The sequence below is a fragment of the Telmatherina bonti genome, assembly GCF_933228915.1.
Source record: "Telmatherina bonti genome assembly, chromosome: 1".
Classification (NCBI taxonomy): Eukaryota; Metazoa; Chordata; class Actinopteri; order Atheriniformes; family Telmatherinidae; genus Telmatherina; species Telmatherina bonti.
The window spans coordinates 3,768,797-3,789,329 of NC_136619.1; the positions used below are offsets into that span (position 1 = coordinate 3,768,797).

The window sequence follows — 20,533 nt, forward strand, 5'->3', positions numbered from 1 at the left end:
TGGATGGTTGAGACCGTTATCATTCCAGCTCAGGAAGTTAGAACTGTCCATGGAGGCTTAGGACTGGAGCCGTTACGTAGAGCAACATGAGTAACGGCAGGAGATACTGAAGGCAGCCTAGCACCTGACTAAAGTGACCAATAGGAAAATACAAAAAGAAATGCAGTATAACTGGCCGTGAAAGGGACCCTAACTACCCCAAACCCCAAAATAAAGATAGCTGCTAAAAAACAAAGCAGCAAACGCTCCGAAACCAACATTCTACAATCACTATACTTCCTAACAGCTTATTCTAGCTCGAGAGTAGCGTGTAAAAGAGGGTCTAAGCACCCCAAGTATAAAATCATTAATAAAGTAAGACTGCTCAAGTGGTGTAAAGACACAACTGCTCAGTTAACAATGCAGCAAGAACTCTCTAATGCCCGGCCGTCATTGGAAGTAAAACAATTACAGTCCAAACTCAATTCCCCATGGCAAGTAGGCTGTAAACAGTTTATGCATTGAAGCCGTCTTCTGGGTATTAACAGAGCTGTTCATGACTGATCAGGTGACCGGTGGAAGACTGCTGCTATATCGGTTCGCTTCATCCACAGAGCCGATCCATTTTCTGGTGCCGCCACGCAGGGTGAGACGGAGCCTGGCTGGCTAAAGCAGATGGCTGCCGGAGGTTGTCTTCCTGTTAAAGGGGAGTTTTTTCCTTCCCACTGTCGCCTCGTGCAGCTCAGGATGGAGGATTGGATCCAAGTCATGACTCGATGCAGTCAGCTGCTTTCTATTACAGGATATGTATGAACTGGCTGGAAATGATGTGTGTGTAAAGTGTCCTGAAATGGCGCTATATGAACGGAACAAACCAAAAGTTACAAAACCTTTATTACAGTTTTTGGTGCAAATTCACATCCTTTAGCAGGACAAAGATTTGTCCGTGTGCACACGTTAAAACCCAAACACCGAAGCGCTTTGGTACCGAATGAGGTGAACTGGGAATGTGTGGAGAAACACCTGCCGCAGGTGGAACATGACCAGCATGGCTGTCGCACATCATCTCCTCACTGGAGACCTTTTCATCCTTCACTGTGCCGTAGAAACAAACATTTTCTGCTCTGTGAATTTACCACAGAACAGAATGAAGCACCTGTCCACAGGTACGGGTCAGCACCAGGATGAAAGCCAAGATACCTCCGGTTCTTCAAACTTCTGATCTGGATGTGGGAAAATGAAAACATGGCTGGCGGGTGTGGGAGGAGTTGTGCCTGGACCTGGTGCCCAGAGCTGGGTTATGATCCCTGAGCCTCCAGCTCTGCAGCAGGGGTGTTGTCTGGTTCCTCGTCGTTGTAGATGTTCTCTGCCTGAAACGAGGAGCAAAGAAACCCGGAAACATCAGAGGTTCATTGAAACGGAAGAGAAAAAGCTGAACTCTGAGGCACCACATGTTTGCAGCTTTCCTTTTCCAAACCGCTTATTCCCACTCAGGCCCGAGTCTGTCCCAGCGAGACACAGGTACACCTGGACAGGCGGCAGGTACACCTGGACAGGCGGAAGGTACACCTGGACAGGCGGCAGGTACACCTGGACAGGCGGCAGGTACACCTGGACAGGCGGCAGGTACACCTGGACAGGCGGAAGGTACACCTGGACAGGCGGCAGGTACACCTGGACAGGCGGCAGGTACACCTGGACAGGCGGCAGGTACACCTGGACAGGCGGCAGGTACACCTGGACAGGCGGAAGGTACACCTGGACAGGCGGAAGGTACACCTGGACAGGCGGCAGGTACACCTGGACAGGCGGAAGGTACACCTGGACAGGCGGAAGGTACACCTGGACAGGCGGAAGGTACACCTGGACAGGCGGAAGGTACACCTGGACAGGCGGCAGGTACACCTGGACAGGCGGCAGGTACACCTGGACAGGCGGAAGGTACACCTGGACAGGCGGCAGGTACACCTGGACAGGCGGCAGGTACACCTGGACAGGCGGCAGGTACACCTGGACAGGCGGAAGGTACACCTGGACAGGCGGCAGGTACACCTGGACAGGCGGAAGGTACACCTGGACAGGCGGAAGGTACACCTGGACAGGCGGAAGGTACACCTGGACAGGCGGAAGGTACACCTGGACAGGCGGCAGGTACACCTGGACAGGCGGAAGGTACACCTGGACAGGCGGCAGGTACACCTGGACAGGCGGCAGGTACACCTGGACAGGCGGCAGGTACACCTGGACAGGCGGCAGGTACACCTGGACAGGCGGAAGGTACACCTGGACAGGCGGAAGGTACACCTGGACAGGCGGCAGGTACACCTGGACAGGCGGAAGGTACACCTGGACAGGCGGAAGGTACACCTGGACAGGCGGCAGGTACACCTGGACAGGCGGCATGGCAACATGAGGGGACAAACTCAGCAGCCAGCATCAGAACACGGCTTGAACCGAAACACGAAAAGATCAGCGTCCAGTTTACAGCTGCTGATCGACTGTCCTCACAAAGACGTCTCCTACGAACGCAGAGACGCTGCTGCTTACAGAGACGTCTGTCTCGTCTCCGTGGGACAGAAAGTCTGGAAGACGTCTGTCTCGTCTCTGTGGGACAGAAACTCTGGAAGACGTCTGTCTCGTCTCCGTGGGACAGAAAGTCTGGAAGACGTCTGTCTCGTCTCCGTGGGACAGAAACTCTGGAAGACGTCTGTCTCGTCTCCGTGGGACAGAAACTCTGGAAGACGTCTGTCTCGTCTCCGTGGGACAGAAACTCTGGAAGACGTCTGTCTCGTCTCTGTGGGACAGAAACTCTGGAAGACGTCTGTCTCGTCTCTGTGGGACAGAAACTCTGGAAGACGTCTGTCTCGTCTCCGTGGGACAGAAAGTCTGGAAGACGTCTGTCTCGTCTCCGTGGGACAGAAACTCTGGAAGACGTCTGTCTCGTCTCCGTGGGACAGAAACTCTGGAAGACGTCTGTCTCGTCTCTGTGGGACAGAAACTCTGGAAGACGTCTGTCTCGTCTCTGTGGGACAGAAACTCTGGAAGACGTCTGTCTCGTCTCTGTGGGACAGAAACTCTGGAAGACGTCTGTCTCGTCTCTGTGGGACAGAAACTCTGGAAGACGTCTGTCTCGTCTCTGTGGGACAGAAAGTCTGGAAGACGTCTGTCTCGTCTCTGTGGGACAGAAAGTCTGGAAGACGTCTGTCTCGTCTCCGTGGGACAGAAAGTCTGGAAGACGTCTGTCTCGTCTCCGTGGGACAGAAAGTCTGGAAGACGTCTGTCTCGTCTCCGTGGGACAGAAAGTATGGAAGACGTCTGTATCGTCTCCGTGGGACAGAAAGTCTGGAAGACGTCTGTCTCGTCTCGGTGGGACAGAAAGTCTGGAAGACGTCTGTCTCGTCTCTGTGGGACAGAAAGTCTGGAAGACGTCTGTCTCGTCTCTGTGGGACAGAAAGTCTGGAAGACGTCTGTCTCGTCTCGGTGGGACAGAAACTCTGGAAGACGTCTGTCTCGTCTCCGTGGGACAGAAAGTCTGGAAGACGTCTGTCTCGTCTCTGTGGGACAGAAAGTCTGGAAGACGTCTGTCTCGTCTCCGTGGGACAGAAAGTCTGGAAGACGTCTGTCTCGTCTCCGTGGGACAGAAAGTCTGGAAGACGTCTGTCTCGTCTCGGTGGGACAGAAACTCTGGAAGACGTCTGTCTCGTCTCTGTGGGACAGAAAGTCTGGAAGACGTCTGTCTCGTCTCTGTGGGACAGAAACTCTGGAAGACGTCTGTCTCGTCTCCGTGGGACAGAAAGTATGGAAGACGTCTGTATCGTCTCCGTGGGACAGAAAGTCTGGAAGACGTCTGTCTCGTCTCCGTGGGACAGAAAGTCTGGAAGACGTCTGTCTCGTCTCTGTGGGACAGAAACTCTGGAAGACGTCTGTCTCGTCTCCGTGGGACAGAAACTCTGGAAGACGTCTGTATCGTCTCCGTGGGACAGAAAGTCTGGAAGACGTCTGTCTCGTCTCCGTGGGACAGAAAGTCTGGAAGACGTCTGTCTCGTCTCGGTGGGACAGAAAGTCTGGAAGACGTCTGTCTCGTCTCTGTGGGACAGAAACTCTGGAAGACGTCTGTCTCGTCTCTGTGGGACAGAAAGTCTGGAAGACGTCTGTCTCGTCTCTGTGGGACAGAAAGTCTGGAAGACGTCTGTCTCGTCTCGGTGGGACAGAAACTCTGGAAGACGTCTGTCTCGTCTCTGTGGGACAGAAACTCTGGAAGACGTCTGTCTCGTCTCTGTGGGACAGAAACTCTGGAAGACGTCTGTCTCGTCTCCGTGGGACAGAAACTCTGGAAGACGTCTGTCTCGTCTCCGTGGGACAGAAAGTCTGGAAGACGTCTGTCTCGTCTCGGTGGGACAGAAACTCTGGAAGACGTCTGTCTCGTCTCTGTGGGACAGAAAGTCTGGAAGACGTCTGTCTCGTCTCTGTGGGACAGAAAGTCTGGAAGACGTCTGTCTCGTCTCGGTGGGACAGAAAGTCTGGAAGACGTCTGTCTCGTCTCTGTGGGACAGAAAGTCTGGAAGACGTCTGTCTCGTCTCCGTGGGACAGAAAGTCTGGAAGACGTCTGTCTCGTCTCCGTGGGACAGAAAGTCTGGAAGACGTCTGTCTCGTCTCTGGGACAGAAACTCTGGAAGACGTCTGTCTCGTCTCTGTGGGACAGAAACTCTGGAAGACGTCTGTCTCGTCTCCGTGGGACAGAAACTCTGGAAGACGTCTGTCTCGTCTCCGTGGGACAGAAAGTCTGGAAGACGTCTGTCTCGTCTCCGTGGGACAGAAAGTCTGGAAGACGTCTGTCTCGTCTCCGTGGGACAGAAAGTCTGGAAGACGTCTGTCTGGGATTACTGGCTGATGGTGCAGAGTGTGACGCGGCGTACGACGCGGTGCATGACGTGGTACTGCGGGACGGCGGGACCCACCATTTGCCACACTTGCATGATGTTGTCCTCGGAGACGGAGCAGATGATCCAGGGCTCGTTGGGGTTCCAGGAGAAGTCGGAGATCTTGGCCGTGTGGCCTCCATGGATGAACTGGAACGGGAACATCATCACTGCTTGCTGGAAGTCCTACTGCTACTGAATGAAGGCGTGAAGGTGACGTACCAGCAGCTCTGGGGGGCCGTCCTCAGCATCCTCCGCAGACTGCTCCTCGCCGATTTTACTGGAATGAAGCAGAAACGTCGACAGTTTGAGCCCCTCGTGTTTCAGCATCCTGAGCGGGGGGGAAAGTTCTACCTGAGATCCCAGACGTTGAGTCGCCGGTCCGTCCCGCTGGATGCCAGGATGGTCTCGTTGTGAGGGGACCACTGCACCTGCTCGACGGCACGGGGGGTTGTCTTTCAGTCGGACGCAGAGACACGCCGCCATTTTACTCTCTTCACACGTCTTACCTGGAAGATTTCATCTTTGTGGGACTCGAAGGAGTGGAGCTTCAGTTTGAGATTCCTGAGATCCCACAGAGCGACGGTCTGAAAGCACAGCTCACACCAGTAAAACCAGTAGTAAAACCAGTAGCCCCCCCCCACCTTGTCAGCAGAACCAGTAGCCTGGCCATCAGCCTGAACCCCCCCCCCCCCCCCCCCCCCCCCCCCCCCACCTTGTCAGCAGAACCAGTAGCCTGGCCATCAGCCTGAACCCCCCCCCCCCCACCTTGTCAGCAGAACCAGTAGCCAGGATGAACTCGCTGTACGGGTTGAAGCTCAGACAGTTGACCTCAGCAGTGTGAGCGTCCACCGAGTGGCTGGCCTTAGACGTGTTGTTGGAGCGGGTGTCCCATCTGGCGCAGGAGGAGGAGCAGGAGCAGGAGGAGGAGGAGGAGCAGGAGGAGGAGGAGCAGGAGGAGCAGGAGGAGGAGGAACAGGAGGAGGAGGAGGAGGATCAGGAGGATCAGGAGGAGGAGGAACAGGAGGAGGAGGAGGAGGATCAGGAGGAGGAGGAGGAGGATCAGGAGGAGGAGGAACAGGAGGAGGAGGATCAGGAGGAGGAGGAGGAGGAGCAGGAGCAGGAGGAGGAGCAGGAGCAGGAGGAGGAGGAGGAGGATCAGGAGGAGGAGGAACAGGAGGAGGAGGATCAGGAGGAGGAGGATCAGGAGGAGCAGGAGGAGGAGCAGGAGCAGGAGGAGGAGCAGGAGCAGGAGGAGGAGGAGGAGCAGGAGGAGCAGGAGGAGGAGGAACAGGAGGAGGAGGAGGAGGATCAGGAGGATCAGGAGGAGGAGGAACAGGAGGAGGAGGAGGATCAGGAGGAGGAGGAGGAGGATCAGGAGGAGGAGGAACAGGAGGAGGAGGATCAGGAGGAGGAGGAACAGGAGGAGGAGGAGGAGGATCAGGAGGAGGAGGATCAGGAGGAGGAGGAACAGGAGGAGGAGGATCAGGAGGAGGAGGAACAGGAGGAGGAGGAGGAGGATCAGGAGGAGGAGGAACAGGAGGAGGAGGATCAGGAGGAGGAGGAGGAGGATCAGGAGGAGGAGGATCAGGAGGAGGAGGAGGAGGATCAGGAGGAGGAGGATCAGGAGGAGGAGGATCAGGAGGAGGAGGAGGAGGATCAGGAGGAGGAGGAACAGGAGGAGGAGGATCAGGAGGAGGAGGAGGAGGATCAGGAGGATCAGGAGGAGGAGGATCAGGAGGAGGAGGAGGAGGATCAGGAGGAGGATCAGGAGGAGGAGGAGGATCAGGAGGAGGAGGAACAGGAGGATCAGGAGGAGGAGGAGCAGCAGGAGGAGGAGGAGGAGGATCAGGAGGAGGAGGAGGAGGAGCAGGAGGATCAGGAGGAGCAGGAGGAGGAGGAGGAGCAGGAGGATCAGGAGGAGGAGGAACAGGAGGAGGAGGAGGAGGATCAGGAGGATCAGGAGGAGGAGGAACAGGAGGAGGAGGAGGAGGATCAGGAGGAGGAGGAGGAGGATCAGGAGGAGGAGGAGGAGGAACAGGAGGAGGAGGAGGAGGATCAGGAGGAGGAGGAGGAGGATCAGGAGGAGGAGGAACAGGAGGAGGAGGAGGAGGATCAGGAGGAGGAGGAGGAGGATCAGGAGGATCAGGAGGAGGAGGATCAGGAGGAGGAGGAGGAGGATCAGGAGGAGGAGGAACAGGAGGAGGAGGAGGAGGATCAGGAGGAGGAGGAGGATCAGGAGGAGGAGGAACAGGAGGATCAGGAGGAGGAGGAGCAGCAGGAGGAGGAGGAGGAGGATCAGGAGGAGGAGGAACAGGAGGAGGAGGATCAGGAGGAGGAGGAACAGGAGGAGGAGGAGGAGGATCAGGAGGAGGAGGAACAGGAGGATCAGGAGGAACAGGAGGATCAGGAGGAGGAGGAGCAGGAGGAGGAGGAGGAGAGCATCAGAGCCAGCAGCCACGTTGTCATGGCAACACACAGCTTTAAGTTGCCTCACATCATCAGTTTCTGGTCGTCAGCGACGGAACCAAACAGGGACTCGTGCAGCAGGTGCCAGGAGACGTCCTCCACCACGGCAGTGTGTCCTGTGAAGATGGTCTTGGCGTCCACGACCTTCCCTTCCTTTGGACCGGCGCCGATGTCCCAGAGACAGATGGTCTGGAGAGGAGAGACAGGTCTGAATTATTCCGCTTTTAAAACAGCAGAGCGCCGTGCGGAGCGCCGTGCGGAGCGCCGTGCGGAGCGCCGTGCGGAGCGCCGTGCGGAGCGCCGTGCGGAGCGCCGTGCGGAGCGCCGTGCGGAGCGCCGTGCTGAGGCCAGACGTGAGCGAAAGGTTTCCACCCCGACCGTAAGACATGAGGAGCGTTTTATCTGCAACCGAGAAACGGCTTCTCAGAAATCAAACCTGAAATCATAAAATGAAAGTTTGTCTGCGGCGGCTGTAGCTCTTCCAACCAGAAGGTCGGAGGATCGATGCCAGGCTTAGCTCTGGGCCGGTGTGTGTGTGTGTGTGTGTGTGTGTGTGGTCAGCCCGGCTGACCTTTTACTATTACTGAGCTGAAAACGTGGCATTCCTGCGAGTTGTTGGTACATTAAGCAACTTTTCAAGAGAAAACTAACGAAGCATCAGCATGTTTTTGTGACTCCATTTATTCAGACGTAACGTACGTCGTCAGCTGCTTTGTCTCGTTTGGTAAAAGCTCAACGCCGCGACGCTGCACGATTCCCGCCGTGCGGCCACCGGGTTGTGGCCTTGCTGCAATCCGGATCTTTCTGCCGTTAGAGGCCAGTATTTTGGGTTGAGAGTCTGGTTCCATAAGAACCCACTAGAGATCCAGAATCTGTTTATGGAAAAGAAATCTTTCTCTGTTGACACCAAGATGCCGTTTAAAGGGTTAAAATGATATCAATCTATGAAGGTTTGGGAGTTTTATAAGAGATTTATGCATTTTTAAAGCAGTGGACAGTTTTGTCTTTATCGACTCATTTTTTGCAGCGTCTTGTTGAACATGAAGGTAGAAGTTGAATCAGGAGAACTCGTCGTGAGACTAAAAGGTGTAAAGCCAGCAGCCTGACGTGGATGTGACCCGAGTCGGACGACCCGTCCTGCAGCTTTTACAGGCTGAAGCTGACGGTGAAACGGTGCTGGAGGAGTTCCTGTGACTTACGTGGTCATCGGAGGCACTCAGCAGGTTGCCGCTGAGGTTTGGATTCCAGGACAGACCATAACCTTCTTTCTGGTGTCCTTTCAGCCGCAGGTCAGGGCTGCACTCCCCACTGGGATCTGACACACCGCAGCAGTTACGTCATCACGCTTCACACACATGTAAGTTACACACAACACCGCTCCAACCTGGCTTTGACGGGTGCTTGGTATAGTCGAACACCAGCACGTCGGAGGTGGGGGTCTTGGTAGCGATGATGCAGGGGTTCTGGGGCATGTAGCGCGCTCGGTTCACCTCCCCCTCGTGGTTGATCTTGATCTCGATCTCTATCTTTCCACTGACGGAACCAAATCCACCGAACTCTGAGGAGACAGGACGATCCCACTGAGCGACGTCTCACATGGAAACGACACGCTTTCACACTGGAGGTGAACATTTCAGGCAGCGGTTTCCACACGTGTGCAGTACCTTCTCCTGGGCAGGGAAGCATGCTAAGACACTGATACTACCTTTAGAGGGAAACTCTGCAGCATCGACGTACCTGCTGGAGACGAAAAACAGCAAGTCAAGGAAAAACAGCATGAAACAGTAAAAATCAGATGAACCTTCCTGCCTTTTTCACACAAAAAGTCCAAAAAAAAAAATCACACTTAAAGGCACCAAACATGTGAGACTTCAAATTATTTTTGACCCTTTAAATGCCAATTTTCATTTAACAAAAAGATTTTTTTTGGCCTTGTGGTCAGAAAGTCTCTCTACGGCTGCAGCCGCAACTATTTTCTACTTCTTGTCTCACCCCTTTATTTGCTCGTCTTCTACTAAACCTTGTTAATCTTTTTCCAACTCATCAAGACTCTTTGCTCCACAGCAGCACCAGGATGTTAACGTGTTTATTTCTGCTGTAAACGTGTTTATGTCTGCTGTAAACGTGTTTATGTCTGCTGTAAACGTGTTTATGTCTGCTGTAAACGTGTTTATGTCTGCTGTAAACGTGTTTATGTCTGCTGTAAACGTGTTTATTTCTGCTGTAAACGCGTTTATGTCTGCTGTAAACGCGTTTATGTCTGCTGTAAACGTGTTTATTTCTGCTGTAAACGTGTTTATGTCTGCTGTAAACGTGTTTATGTCTGCTGTAAACGTGTTTATGTCTGCTGTAAACGTGTTTATGTCTGCTGTAAACGCGTTTATTTCTGCTGTAAACGCGTTTATGTCTGCTGTAAACGCGTTTATGTCTGCTGTAAACATGTTTATTTCTGCTGTAAACGCGTTTATGTCTGCTGTAAACGCGTTTATGTCTGCTGTAAACGCGTTTATGTCTGCTGTAAACGCGTTTATGTCTGCTGTAAACGCGTTTATGTCTGCTGTAAACGTGTTTATGTCTGCTGTAAACGCGTTTATGTCTGCTGTAAACGTGTTTATGTCTGCTGTAAACGCGTTTATGTCTGCTGTAAACGCGTTTATGTCTGCTGTAAACGCGTTTATGTCTGCTGTAAACGCGTTTATGTCTGCTGTAAACGTGTTTATGTCTGCTGTAAACGCGTTTATGTCTGCTGTAAACATGTTTATTCCTGCTGTAAACGTGTTTATGTCTGCTGTAAATGTGTTTATTCCTGCTGTAGTTGGTCTTTTTTACGTGGGAGTTGAGCCCCTGGTGGACGAGGATGGAACTGCAGCTTTGCAGCTTTGAGCCGTTGCAGGTTGCTGCTTGGCAGATAAAAACGTTGATATTTTACCTCCAGATTTAGAAATTGCTACCGGTGTTTTTTAAGAACTGAAGAAAAATCCCCACAGTTTGAAGAAAATCGGTGGAAAGAGCTGAACATCACCACCGACTCAACATTAACTAGATAAGAAATTAATTATTTGGACAAAATATTCAGTCGGTGTTTAAAGATACTAAAAAGGAGCAAGTAAACGTTGCTGTGTTGTTAGATTGTTTCTAAAACTAAAAACGTCCCTTTGACTCAAAGTAATGGAGAAGAAAGCTGAACAACTGCAGTTTGGTTTATGTTCAAGCTTTTATAACGCAGCAGAAATCTGTTGGCGGTTTAAAGAATCATGTGAGGATCAGCGGCCACCTGAACATCTGCCCAGATGTCACTGATCCACAACAGGAATGGCGAGTTGTTTCAGAACCACAGGACGACGTGCTGTATACTAACCTCCTTTTTCACTGTCGTAGTGCGAAGCGTCAAACTGGGCATCGTCATTTGGTACCTGGACGCTGGCGATGACCAGGTGGTTCTGCTCGTCTGACGTATGGGTCCCTAAAACCAGCCTGTGGACAGTGTAGTCCTTCCCCTCTGGCCTGCAGGCAACCACAGGGACAACATGCCAGAGCCAAACTGGGAGATTTGCTGTTTCAGGGAAAAATCTCACCAAAACATCTGGAAGATCATGAAAGCAACAGGTCTTGAGACCCGGACTACGAAGCTGGATTTGCTCTGATCTGACCTCAGGTTAACCTGGTTTTCCATCTGACCATGCTGGTTCTCCTCTCACCAGGTAAATCACCATGGTAACTGGAATGGCTATCCTGGTCGGGTATGCTATAGATAGGTAATGACCTCCTGACCAATCAGGCCACTTGTCTCAGAACTTCCGTTTCGTGTCGGAGGCGGAGTGTCGACCTCCCGTTCGTGTCGACCTCCCGTCCGTGTCGACCTCCCGTCCGTGTCGACCTCCCGTCCGTGTCGACCTCCCGTTTGTTTTGGAGGCGGAGTGTCAACCTCCCGTTCGGGTCGACCTCCCGTTTGTTTTGGAGGCGGAGTGTCGACCTCCCGTCCGTGTCGACCTCCCGTCCGTGTCGACCTCCCGTCCGTGTCGACCTCCCGTCCGTGTCAACCTCCCGTTTGTTTTGGAGGCGGAGTGTCGACCTCCCGTCCGTGTCGACCTCCCGTCCGTGTCGACCTCCCGTCCGTGTCGACCTCCCGTCCGTGTCGACCTCCCGTTTGTTTTGGAGGCGGACTGTCGACCTCCCGTCCGTGTCGACCTCCCGTTCGTGTCGACCTCCCGTTCGTGTCGACCTCCCGTCCGTGTCGACCTCCCGTTCGTGTCGACCTCCCGTCCGTGTCGACCTCCCGTTTGTTTTGGAGGCGGAGTGTCGACCTCCCGTCCGTGTCGACCTCCCGTTCGTGTCGACCTCCCGTCCGTGTCGACCTCCCGTCCGTGTCGACCTCCCGTTTGTTTTGGAGGCGGACTGTCGACCTCCCGTCCGTGTCGACCTCCCGTTCGTGTCGACCTCCCGTTCGTGTCGACCTCCCGTCCGTGTCGACCTCCCGTCCGTGTCGACCTCCCGTTTGTTTTGGAGGCGGAGTGTCGACCTCCCGTCCGTGTCGACCTGCCGTCCGTGTCGACCTCCCGTTCGTGTCGACCTCCCGTTCGTGTCGACCTCCCGTTCGTGTCGACCTCCCGTCCGTGTCGACCTCCCGTCCGTGTCGACCTCCCGTTTGTTTTGGAGGCGGAGTGTCGACCTCCCGTCCGTGTCGACCTCCCGTTCGTGTCGACCTCCCGTCCGTGTCGACCTCCCGTTCGTGTCGACCTCCCGTTCGTGTCGACCTCCCGTCCGTGTCGACCTCCCGTTTGTTTTGGAGGCGGAGTGTCGACCTCCCGTTCGTGTCGACCTCCCGTCCGTGTCGACCTCCCGTCCGTGTCGACCTCCCGTCCGTGTCGACCTCCCGTCCGTGTCGACCTCCCGTCCGTGTCGACCTCCCATCCGTGTCGACCTCCCGTCCGTGTCGACCTCCCGTTTGTTTTGGAGGCGGAGTGTCGACCTCCCGTTCGTGTCGACCTCCCGTCCGTGTCGACCTCCCGTCCGTGTCGACCTCCCGTCCGTGTCGACCTCCCGTCCGTGTCGACCTCCCGTCCGTGTCGACCTCCCGTCCGTGTCGACCTCCCGTCCGTGTCGACCTCCCGTCCGTGTCGACCTCCTGTTCGTGTCGACCGCCCGTCCGTGTCGACCTCCCGTCCGTGTCGACCTCCCGTTTGTTTTGGAGGCGGAGTGTCGACCTCCCGTCCGTGTCGACCTCCCGTTCGTGTCGACCGCCCGTTCGTGTCGACCGCCCGTTCGTGTCGACCTCCTGTTCGTTACGGAAGTGTCCGACCTTAAACACATCCGTCATTTTCAGAGCAGTCTCGCCAGCAGCGATCCTCTACGATGAAGGAGCTGCTTTGCAGGGTTTTGTCCTTGCCTCCGATTAGTCACACGCTGCAAACTCCGGTCTTTTTATGGGAAGAAGATAGAAAACCCAGGACTTACTGAGGTGACGAACAGCTTCTAGTCCTGCTTACCAGGAACCAAGAAACAGAGATATCCTGGCTATGTGGATCCTGCTGGACTGCAGAGCACCTAGAATCCTGCATCGCACCAGAATGGGACCACTTTCCCCTCCTGAAGCCGAACCAGTCCGGACTTTTCCAGTAGAACAGAAAGGCTCTGGATTCTTGGCGTCATGAAATGGATTGGCCTGTCAGAGACTTGTCCAGGTAACATTTCCAGACTTTGGTCGGAAGAAGGAATGTTTCTTGTCTTTTTACTGCAAATGTTTTATGTTTTAAGAAGGGGGACTGGAGGGTGTGTTCCAATTACAGGGGAATCACACTCCTCAGCCTCCCTGGTAAGGTCTATTCAGGGGTCCTGGAGAGGAGGGTCCGCCGGATAGTCGAATCCCGGATTGAGGAGGAGTAGTGTGGTTTTCGTCCTGGTCGCGGAACAGTGGACCAGCTCTATACCCTCTTTGGGGTCCTGGAGGGGGCATGGGAGTTTGCCCAACCAGTCTACATGTGTTTTGTGGACCTGGAGAAGGCGTTCGACCGTGTCCCCAGGGGGCTCCTGTGGGGGGTACTCCGGGAGTATGGGGTACCAGACCCCTTTGTACGAGCTGTCCGGTCCCTGTACGACAGGTGTCAGAGCTTGGTCCACATTGCTGGTAGTAAGTCGGATTCGTTTCCGGTGAGGGTTGGACTCCGCCAAGGCTGCCCTTTATCACCGATTCTGTTCATAACTTATATGGACAGAATTTCTAGATGCAGCCGTGGTGTTGAGGGGATCCGACTTGGTGGCCTCAGGATTGGGTCCCTGCTTTTTGCGGATGACGTGGTCCTGTTGGCTTCATCTGGCCGTGATCTCCAGCTCTCACTTGAGCGATTCGCAGTGTGTGAAGCAGCTGGGATGAGAATCAGCACCTCCAAATCTGAGACCATGGTCCTCAGCCGGAATAGGGTGGATTGCCCTCTCCGGGTCGGGAGTCAGGTCCTGCCTCAAGTGGAGGAGTTTAAATATCTTGTGGTCTTGTTCACAAGTGAGGGAAGGATGGAGCACGAGATCGACAGGCGGATCGGTGCGGCGTCTGCAGTAATGCAGACTCTGCGCCGGTCTGTCGTGGTGAAGAAGGAGCTGAGCCAGAAGGTGAAGCTCTCGATTTACCAGTCGATCTACGTTCCTACCCTCACCTATGGTCATGAGCTGTGGGTCGTGACCGAAAGAAGGAGATCTCGTATACAGGCGGCTGAAATGAGCTTCCTTCACAGGTTGGCCAGGCTCTCCCTTAGAGATAGGGTGAGGAGCTCGATCATCCAGGAGGAGATCAGAGTAGAGCCGCTGCTCCTCCGCATCGAGAGGAACCAGTTGAGGTGGCTCGGGCATCTGGTCAGGATGCCTCCTGGACTTCCCTGGTGAGGTGTTCCAGGCACGTCCCTCTGGGAGGAGACCCCGGGGAAGACCCAGGACACGCTGGAGGGATTATATCTCTCGGCTGGCCTGGGAACGCCGCAGAGTTGGCAAATGTGGCTTGGGAGAGGGAAGTCTGGGCTTCCCTGCTTAGGCTGCTGCCCCTGCGACCCGACCCTGGATAGGTGGCAGAAGATGGATGGATGGATGTTTTATGTTTGTATGAAACTGTGGAAACACGACACGAACGGCTTTTATCGGTTTCAACACCTAATGTTCACCTGCAGTTGGGAATAAAATGAGACAAAACCGGGCTTTTCCAGTGCAACAGGAATCCCGCCATCTTTCAGCTGAGTCCGGGCTGGAGGCCTGGAGGCTCCGATCACTTCAGAAACTGTGTTTTTATCTCCCTGACATCAGATGTGAGCACTGTTCACACCGAGTCTGGCCATGAAGTTCCACTTTCATCTGTCACCAGTCTGAACGATGTGGAAGTGAGAGAAACCTGTCTGGCTTGATGTTCCACATCACTTTATTTTAATGCAAAACATTTCTATATCAGACCTAAAACAGTGAAGATTTCTCCATATTTTACACACATACGAAGGCGGTTGTTGAAGAACTGTCACTGTTTGGGTCTCATTGTTGTTAATTAAACAGTTGCTGATAAGAACAGCTTATCTGGCTGCTGTTCCTGTTATGAAACAATGTTCTGAGCAACAGAATGGGACAAACCTGTTGACATCTGGGAGCCACTGGACAGTGAGGCTGGGCCACTCCAACGCATGGGTCATCACCAGGTCATACAGGAAGGGTGTGTTCTTCTTCCAGATCTTGTATTCCTCATTGATGACCCTTTCCTCCACTGCATCGTCGTACACTAAAGGTACAGCATTTAAGAAAAAACCTTGAAGTTAACGTTTCACAGAGGCTTGTAAAAGTATTTAAGCCCCTTGTTTCTGTTTCAAAGTTATTGCTTGCAGCCTGTCTCTCTGATCAGGACATGTCTGTCTGCTGGGACTAGGGCTGTGACAATATACTTTTGTCCCGATTCCATTCGATTCCGATTTTTTTGGGTGCCGATTCGATTTAAATTGAGATTCTCATAATTCTTTGATATTGCAGATTTTTGTTGGTTAAAAACAAAATAAATGTGTAAAACTTTTTCTTTGCACGTCATTTTTCTTGATTTCAATTAGAAAAAAACGACACAGTAGCCAGATTATCATTCTGCTGCTTTAATGCCCCCGAAGACAAGTAAAAAGATCAATAAAAATGACAAAATTTTTATACTGGACTATTTTAATTTGTTTGAAAAAAAAAAATCGAAAAGAAACAAAAAATCTATTTTAAAATTGTGAAGCAAAGAAATCTCAATTTTCGATTCGATTTTCCCAACCCTAGCTGGGACGGTGGTTTAGACTTCAAACGGCTCCTTAAGGTTCTGGGTGGGACCTGCTGCTCATCTTTAAGTTCTGACAGATTTTGCACATGAACCTTCATCCCAGCCTCTAATGATGCAGCGAACACCGTGCTTTGCTGTGGGGGATGAAAGGTGTTGGCTTTGTTCGGTTTTAGTCTCCTCTGACCACAGGACCTGCTGCCAGATGGTTGGAGAGTATCCTCTGACCACAGGAACTCCTGCCAGATGGTTGGAGAGTCTCCTCTAACCACAGGACCTCCGGTCAGATGGTTGGAGAGTATCCTCTGACCACAGGAACTCCTGCCAGATGGTTGGAGAGTCTCCTCTAACCACAGGAACTCCTGCCAGATGGTTGGAGAGTCTCCTCTAACCACAGGACCTCCGGTCAGATGGTTGGAGAGTCTCCTCTGACCACAGGACCTCCGGTCAGATGGTTGGAGAGTCTCCTCTAACCACAGGACCTCCGGTCAGATGGTTGGAGAGTCTCCTCTGACCACAGGACCTGCTGCCAGATAGTTGGAGAGTCTCCTCTGACCACAGGACCTGCTACCAGATGGTTGTAGAGTCTCCTCTGACCACAGGACCTGCTACCAGATGGTTGTAGAGTCTCCTCTGACCACAGGACCTGCTACCAGATGGTTGTAGAGTCTCCTCTGACCACAGGACCTGCTGCCAGATGGTTGGATAGTATCCTCTGACCACAGGACCTGCTACCATACGGTTGGAGAGTCTCCTCTGACCACAGGACCTGCTACCAGATGGTTGTAGAGTCTCCTCTGACCACAGGACCTGCTGCCAGATGGTTGGATAGTATCCTCTGACCACAGGACCTGCTACCATACGGTTGGAGAGTCTCCTCTGACCACAGGACCTGCTACCAGATGGTTGTAGAGTCTCCTCTGACCACAGGACCTGCTGCCAGATGGTTGGATAGTATCCTCTGACCACAGGGCCTGCTGCCAGATGGTTGGATAGTATCCTCTGACCACAGGACCTGCTACCATACGGTTGGAGAGTCTCCTCTGACCACAGGACCTGCTACCAGATGGTTGTAGAGTCTCCTCTGACCACAGGACCTGCTGCCAGATGGTTGGATAGTATCCTCTGACCACAGGGCCTGCTGCCAGATGGTTGGATAGTATCCTCTGACCATAGGACCTGCTGCCAGATGTTTGGATAGTATCCTCTGACCACAGGGCCTGCTGCCAGATGGTTGGAGAGTCTCCTTCAGGTCGTTGGTGGAACTTTTCAGTCTGTAGTGTATTTTTCTGTCCACCCCTTCATAAAATCCAGCTTGGTGGTCAGTGTCTATCTGATAGTGGTCCTATGGACAGGTCCAAAGGTCACTGCGTTGGAGCTTCCAGCTCCTGCAGGGTCACCTTTGGTTCCCCTGAGTTATGATGGATGAACCTCTCTCTTCAGACATTTCTATAACACATCCCTGATTTTTCATTACTTTGTCCCTGACCTGTCTGCAGCGCACCTGAGTGAAGTTAACCCCATCCTCAATAAAGCTTTATGAGAATAGTCTCACAAAACTTCAAATAGCTGTATAAATATAACTATGTATTTGTGTGAGTGTAAAATGTACACACACACACACACACACACACACACACATATATGTAGAATAATCTGATAAAGCGTTAATCTGTTTCATCCAATTTATTACATGTTTATTTCTCTTTAATGTCACCAACACTTTGTAAAAGAACATTTAAAAATAAAATTAAATTTGTTTTTTTATGTTCTTTGGAGTCAGACGCTTTATAATTTGCTAACACACACACACACACACACACACCTTCTACTCAATGTATTTGCACAAATATAACTAACTTATATAAGTTGGGATGAGTTATACTTAGTGTATTGGTTTCATACACAAGTCCAATGTTGGGAGGTTCATAAAATATCCTTTTATAAACACACCAGAGCGACATGAACACTCAGGCTGCCAATAAGCCAGAAACACTGACAGCACTTCACTCAGCTAGCACACCATGTTAGCCCTTACAAACATGGCTGAGCTGCGCGCGCACACTGGCACGCGAGGAAAACGATCACGCCCACAAGTTTTAAACATATATACCTTCTTTATCAGCCATGTCCCAATGCTTCGGTGACGCGACGATGCTGAAACGCAAAGTAAGTCGCTGAACTGATGTTTCCTCGCAGCGTTTCTCTGCTGAAGCGGCGTCACTCAGGAGGCAGCCTCCTTTCTGTGACTGTGCTGCGCAGGCGCGGATCAGCGCCCACACGTCGGCGAGGGTCGACGCTGCACACGTACTGCGCATGACGAACTATCCTATTATATTATTATGATGGATTATCACAGTAATATCACAACACTTTAATGCATATAGTCAAATTATTCTAGCTTTATGAACGAAAACAGCATAAACAGATTTGTAAATGGAGTGACCAAGAGAATTATTAAATAACTATGTATGTATGTATCATAGACTGTATGTATACAAACATTTTATACATATGTATAAAAGCACGTGTGTATGTATGTATGTATGTATGTATGTATGTATGTATGTATGTATGTATCATTCCATTCTAGATTACGCCGTCTCATGGCAGCAAATTGTAGTTGCTCTGACTTGCTATCTTAAATTTTTTTAAAAGAAAAAACTCTTCCCATATAAATATTACCTCCAATTAGGTCTTTCTTTTCCTGAGGATTTCATGCCGGTTCGGAGGGTGTGCTGCAAGAAAGATTTTTCTGCATGAGTATCCATGGCAACGAAAGACTTGTTTACAATCGGGATCAACTAATTAATCTCCCAAATCAGGATTATCAGCAAAACAACACATCAAATCCCGATGGAGTTGAAAAGAAAGAGAAGAGGATGCAGAGCGGGAGTGAGGCAGAGGAGAAAGAGATGGAGATTTAAACCATTTCTCCCAACCGTCCTAATGGGTAATGTAAGATCGCTAGCTAAGAAAACGGACGAGCTCGAGATGCTAACAAGGTCTCAGAAAGAATACAGAGAGTGCAGTATTATGTGCTTCACCGAGACATGGCTGCATGAACACATCCCTGACTGTAATGTGTCTGTACCGGGCTTTAAAACGGTTCGTGCAGACCGCAGTAGACAACACAGCGGAAAGCTAAAGGGTGGTGGAATTGCAGTGCTGGTTAACCAGCGTTGGTGTCATCCTGGACATGTTACTGTCAAGGAGAAGATATGCACAAGGGACATGGAACTGTTAGCTGTGAGCTTCCGTCCATATTACTTACCCAGAGAGTTTACCTGTGTTGTTCTGGTAGTGGTTTATATAATACCTGGTACCGCACCATACACAGCCTGTGACGTCATCAGCTCCATCGTTGCTCGGCTACAAACACAGCATCCAAACTCATTCATGGCGATCTCCGGAGACTTCAACAACGTCTCCCTCTCTGCAACTCTACCAACTCACTCAAATGTGACCGATTAGCCTTTGTGAAAAGTTGTGAAATTCGGCACACACCACAATGCGAAAACAATGTTAATCTATGGTCTGCATACTTTTCCTTGCAAACAGCACCTCCTAGAAAAAACTATCCCCAGAGCCGGATTAACGCAAAAGCAAACTAGGCACATGCCTAGGGCCCAGACTGGCAGTGTGGGGCCCAAACGGAGGGACAAAAAATAGGATAAAAATACATAAAATAAAAAATATGCAAATGTTCTATCTACAATTTATTCCACAGTTGATTTTCCAATATTTATTTATGAACTAAAATAGTGATGCTGTTTATCTTAATGTAACATTAGGTAACATCCGGGACATCAGCAGCGAACAGAGGTCGGGGCATTGAGCGGGACAATAAAGGTAGCAGGCAGGTCGTCTTGTGAGTTCAATTCAAGATGCTTTCAGGTGCAGCAAAACGTCAAAAGAAAAAAAAATGACGAGGAACAAAAGAAGAGACTGCGGGGGGCTTTACGAAAGTTTCTGTCGCGCAGCCGTCCGACTGCTGTGAATCTGCTGGAGTCACCAGAGGCCGAGCCAGGCCGGGAGACACGGCCCGAACATGCGGCGGAGGATGTCGTGGCGCGGCTGGCGCCATCAATCTCAGCATCACCGCAGCCGCCAGAAATTATTTTGACATCTATGAAGCCGAGGCCAAGACCCTCACAGCAACAGAGGGATACAAAGCAGATAGTCAAAGAAGATGAGTGAAGAAAGTTATGTTCGGTGAGTCTGCTGGTCCAGAAGCGCGTTGCTCAGGCCGTGAAGCATTTCTGATTGACACACATTATGTCCTCTGTGACTGTCACAAGAATTGAAACAACGCAAAGATGCATGCAAAAATATGGAGGAGAAATTTGGTTTCCTTACAAAAACAAAATCAATGGACATTGAACAAATCTGTGCTGCTACAGAAAAGCAAAAGAAAATATACCCTCAGGATCTTGAGGAGGACTTTACAGCAGTGTTTTGCCAGTTCATCTCAATGGTAAAAGATGAAAAATCAGTCATGACCATGTACAAGAAGCTCCAAGAGCTAGGCTAGAGGGATGCTTTCCCGAATGTGGACATTTGCCTTCGCATGTATCTGACATTACCGATTGCAAACTGTTCAGGAGAAAGATCCTTTTCTTTGTTGAAACGAGTGAAAACGGAGAGCAACAGTCAGAAAAAAAACTGAATGCCGTTGCCCTGTTGGCAATTGAGAATGGATTTACAACCGCCCTGGATTTTGAAGATGTTATTGAGGACTTCAGTTCAGCAAAACTCAGGAGAAAGCATCTCTAAATGTAAGTTTTCCATTTGAAAATCTCAAATCTCAAACAGCTGTATTTCATCTTATGTGTTCATTTTATTATTTCTCCACAAGATCATGATGATGTCACCATAACATGTTTCTGCTGTGATGGA

At 51.5% G+C, this 20,533-nt stretch overlaps 1 protein-coding gene across 2 annotated transcripts; it reads right to left on the reverse strand.

The window, feature by feature from the left end:
- Window positions 1-875: 875 nt before the first annotated feature.
- Window positions 876-17,878, reverse strand: LOC306758262 (histone-binding protein RBBP7). Of its 2 annotated transcripts, none has more exons than XM_079243528.1 (12): window positions 17,748-17,878; window positions 14,968-15,112; window positions 10,727-10,872; window positions 8,753-8,926; window positions 8,568-8,683; window positions 7,397-7,557; window positions 5,668-5,794; window positions 5,409-5,486; window positions 5,254-5,330; window positions 5,122-5,179; window positions 4,939-5,049; window positions 876-1,349 (listed from the first exon to the last, which is right to left on the reverse strand). In XM_079243528.1, exons 1-12 carry the CDS (start codon window positions 17,761-17,763, stop codon window positions 1,278-1,280), a joined length of 1,281 nt encoding a protein of 426 aa, XP_079099654.1. In that variant the 5' UTR covers window positions 17,764-17,878; the 3' UTR covers window positions 876-1,277. The 2 variants fall into 2 exon arrangements, with proteins under 2 accessions (XP_079099654.1, XP_079099653.1); XM_079243527.1 differs by having other exon boundaries at window positions 8,753-8,929.
- Window positions 17,879-20,533: the final 2,655 nt, after the last annotated feature.